At 44.4% G+C, this 3358-nt stretch overlaps 1 protein-coding gene across 1 annotated transcript; it reads right to left on the bottom strand.

The window, feature by feature from the left end:
* Positions 1-818: 818 nt before the first annotated feature.
* Positions 819-1751, bottom strand: LOC119340991 (putative 4-hydroxy-4-methyl-2-oxoglutarate aldolase 3). Its single transcript, XM_037612893.1, has 2 exons — positions 1683-1751; positions 819-1533 (listed from the first exon to the last, which is right to left on the bottom strand). Exon 2 carries the CDS (start codon positions 1523-1525, stop codon positions 1013-1015), a length of 513 nt encoding a protein of 170 aa, XP_037468790.1. The 5' UTR covers positions 1526-1533; positions 1683-1751; the 3' UTR covers positions 819-1012.
* Between the last annotated feature and the right edge of the window lie 1607 nt (positions 1752-3358).

A 3358-nucleotide genomic window follows, 5' to 3' on the forward strand; every position in this document is an offset into this window, starting at 1 on the left:
TGAAAAATGTTCCAACAAATTTTCAAAAAACAAACACCCATGTGATCCAATTAGTTCTTATATTTGCATTTAAAAGAAAGAGCCATAACAACCCTAGCTGTGCTCCGGTGACAGATGGCGAAGTGGAGGGGATTCCCGTCTCTCGTTCGTTGTGTAGTACATTTTGGTTTCGCGGTGATGTCATCTCAATGGTGGAGGCGGTGTTGTCTCAAATAAGAATCCTCCTGCGCAAGTCCTGTCTCAGTGGCGCTTGGTGTAGCATTGCCGAGTAGCTTTGGAAATATGTCCCTATTGTTCTTCGTAGATATGAGATTGATAATTCATGTTGTTTGTCAGCATGGCTCCTTTGGCATTGTCAGCAACAGCTTTGCTTCAATGGTCCCTTCTTTTGAGCCTTTCCGAGCAAGGTCGACAGTCTGGTCTTGCGATGCTAGCTCATTGGCTGGCTAGATCGGGGTGATATCCCCGTGCATATACTTGGCGTGCTTTGGAATCCCGTTTGTTTTACGGTGGTCTACTATTGCGAGAGTTTAATGATATTTGATCATCTACCGGTCTTTCACAGTTCAGTGGCTGAATTTCTGGATGTTGTCCATCATCGGGGATAGCTATGGACTATGGTTTGTGTAACGGCGATAAGCTCAGCTGTGCCTTCAGCCCGATTTTTGAAGGATATAATCTTAGTTTTAGTCAGCCTTTTTCTAGGACAGTTTATTTACGCAATGTTCTTCCATTGATCTAATATACGCGATGCTCATTTTTTTTTTTAAAAAAAAGCAAAGAAACGTTACGAAACATGTGAACATGAACGAGAAATGAAATGCACAGAACAGTGCATGGTATTATTACATCTTACCAGAAATAATACTTTTACTATGGAGCATTTTAATTAGCTAGATGGCCCATGAAGAATCACCCCATGCAAATGCAAGAGAGAAAACAATATCGCCACCAAACATAGAGAGAACAAACACTGTGTGTGGAATGAGCCACGTTGGGGTCGATGTGCACATCAACCGTAGATCTCCCTGTCGCAGACAATGACGCCGTCGCTGTCCGCGTACAGCCACTCCCCGTCACGGACCACGGCGCCGCCGACGTCGACGTCCACGTGCATCTCCGTGGCGCCGCTCTTCCCGGGCTTGCGCGGGTTGCTGGCGAGCGCGCGGACGCCGATGGCGCAGCCGTTGACGTCGTCCACGTCGCGGACGCAGCCGTTCACGACGGCGCCCGCCCAGCCGCTGCGGCGGGCCACCTCCGCCAGCGTGCCGCCGATGAGCGCGCACCGCTTGCTGCCGCCGCCGTCGAGCACCAGCACGCGGCCCTCGCCGGGGGCCTCCAGGAGCGCGTGCAGGCCCGCGTTGTGCTCGAGGACGCGCATGGTGACCACCCGGCCAGAGAAGGACCTGCACTGGCCGTACGGCTGGAAGACGGGGTCCAGGATGCGCAGCTCGCCGGTGAGGATGAGTGAGGCGTTCGCGTCGCACAGGTCGGCCACAGGGGCAGGGAACTTCTCTGAACCCATCGATCAATCTGCATGCATATGGTGTTGACTGTTGTTTGAACCAAGCTACTGCTACTGCATGTGGAAATACTCAATATTGTGGACATATATTGCAGAAATATTCTTTCTAAACAGAAGTAGTCGCAGAAAACCAACAGAATATGAGCATATATATTACCTGAGGCGAATACTCCCTCTCTTCTTTTTATTTTCTTTCCGGATGAACACTCTCTCCCTTCTCTCTTCCGTACTTGTGTTACGGCAAACGAGCTCTTTATATATACTCCCTCCATCCGGAAATACTTGTCGCACAAATAGATAAAATTGGATGTATCTAGAACTAAAACATATATAGATACATCCATTTTCATGACAAATATTTTTGGACGGAGGGAGTAGGTAATTTGCCCACGTGCCATGTATAGCTGGATGAAAACAAAAATTGGTTCGCTGTCGGCGTCCAGGCATAGTACGAGTGGTACCACGTAGTGTCTATATAACGATGATGAACTACCCAAGATTTTGGTTACTGAACGAAATATATGATGTACTAAACTTATGAAATAAAACTTATGACTATCGAGGTGAAATTTTTAAACAGTAAAATGCAAGGGCGCCTTTCAATCTGGGAAAGAAGGTTTCATTGTTACTACAGCGTAGGACTGTCGGACAATTTATGTGAAGACTTTATTGTATCCACTGGTCTCTTGCGCCACAGGCTGGCTTGAAAAACAAGCCAATTGTCCATGCCGACTAGTTCCACCGAGATCTATAACATAAATACTCTCTTTAACTCTCTCAACAGGCCCACACCACACAGTATGGCGCGATACATTTGTGTCTCACTCGGGGCACACAATAATAATTATGAACAGGATAATATGGGCCGTGGTTGTGGTGTGCACCACCATGGCCGATTGATGTCTGTGTCGGCTTGTGATTTTTGATTTGGAAGAAGGTTTTTAAATGTTGGTATTATTTTTTGAACCAGGAAGGAAGGAGTACAAAACTCAGTACTACACCGTATATGCATAAGCGTAATACCATCAGTTAATTTCTTGGAAACACACTTCTGTAAGATAGTCAATTTTACGCCTTACCTCATAGGACAGAAACACAAGGCAATCATCCTTGTCGACCACTTCCATCCGAGTATATATTTTCAGATCTATGTAACAAATACTCTCTCTCTCTGGGAAATACACTTCGGTTCCTGGTTGTATATACATCCTATATGGAGAATTTTTTTAATAATTAAACAGAAGGTCAAAATAGTTCAGAATTTTTTTAGAATAAACTTGACTTACTTTTGCACTAGTATGTAAATTTCCACGAAATAAAAATCAACGTTGACTTCACAGCGAAAAAGACAAAAATTATTTGCTATTATAGGTCACAATTCACACTATTTTGTTCAAAAATTTGTCTTTTTTTAAAAGAAGTCAAAGGGGGATTTTCTTTTTGTGAAAATTTTCTCACAAGTACAATGTAAGGTCAGGTTTATTTCAAAAATATTTTCAGAATTTTTTGACTTTTTGTTGAATTACTAAATTATTTTCCCATATAGGGTGTATATGTCCCCATAGACCAAAAGGTCATCTCTCTCTCTCTCTCTCTCTCTCTCTCTCTCTCTCTCACACACACACACACACACACACACACACACACACACACACACAACTGGTCCATACAAAAAAAAATAGTGGTGCACAACGGGCACACAACAAATTTGTGTCAATGTGACGGAGCGGACAGTTGTGGGAATCAGAACACAAGAGTAATGATTAGCAGGATTGCAACAGCGAGTGGCGGAAGTTGTACTTGGACTGGGTACGATGTGGTGTTTATGTGACG

Source organism: Triticum dicoccoides, chromosome 7B (genome assembly GCF_002162155.2).
Source record: "Triticum dicoccoides isolate Atlit2015 ecotype Zavitan chromosome 7B, WEW_v2.0, whole genome shotgun sequence".
Classification (NCBI taxonomy): Eukaryota; Viridiplantae; Streptophyta; class Magnoliopsida; order Poales; family Poaceae; genus Triticum; species Triticum dicoccoides.

Bases quoted from the DNA above. Each gene is read 5' to 3' on its own strand.
- LOC119340991 (XM_037612893.1), bottom strand. From the start codon at position 1,525: ATGGGTTCAGAGAAGTTCCCTGCCCCTGTGGCCGACCTGTGCGACGCG.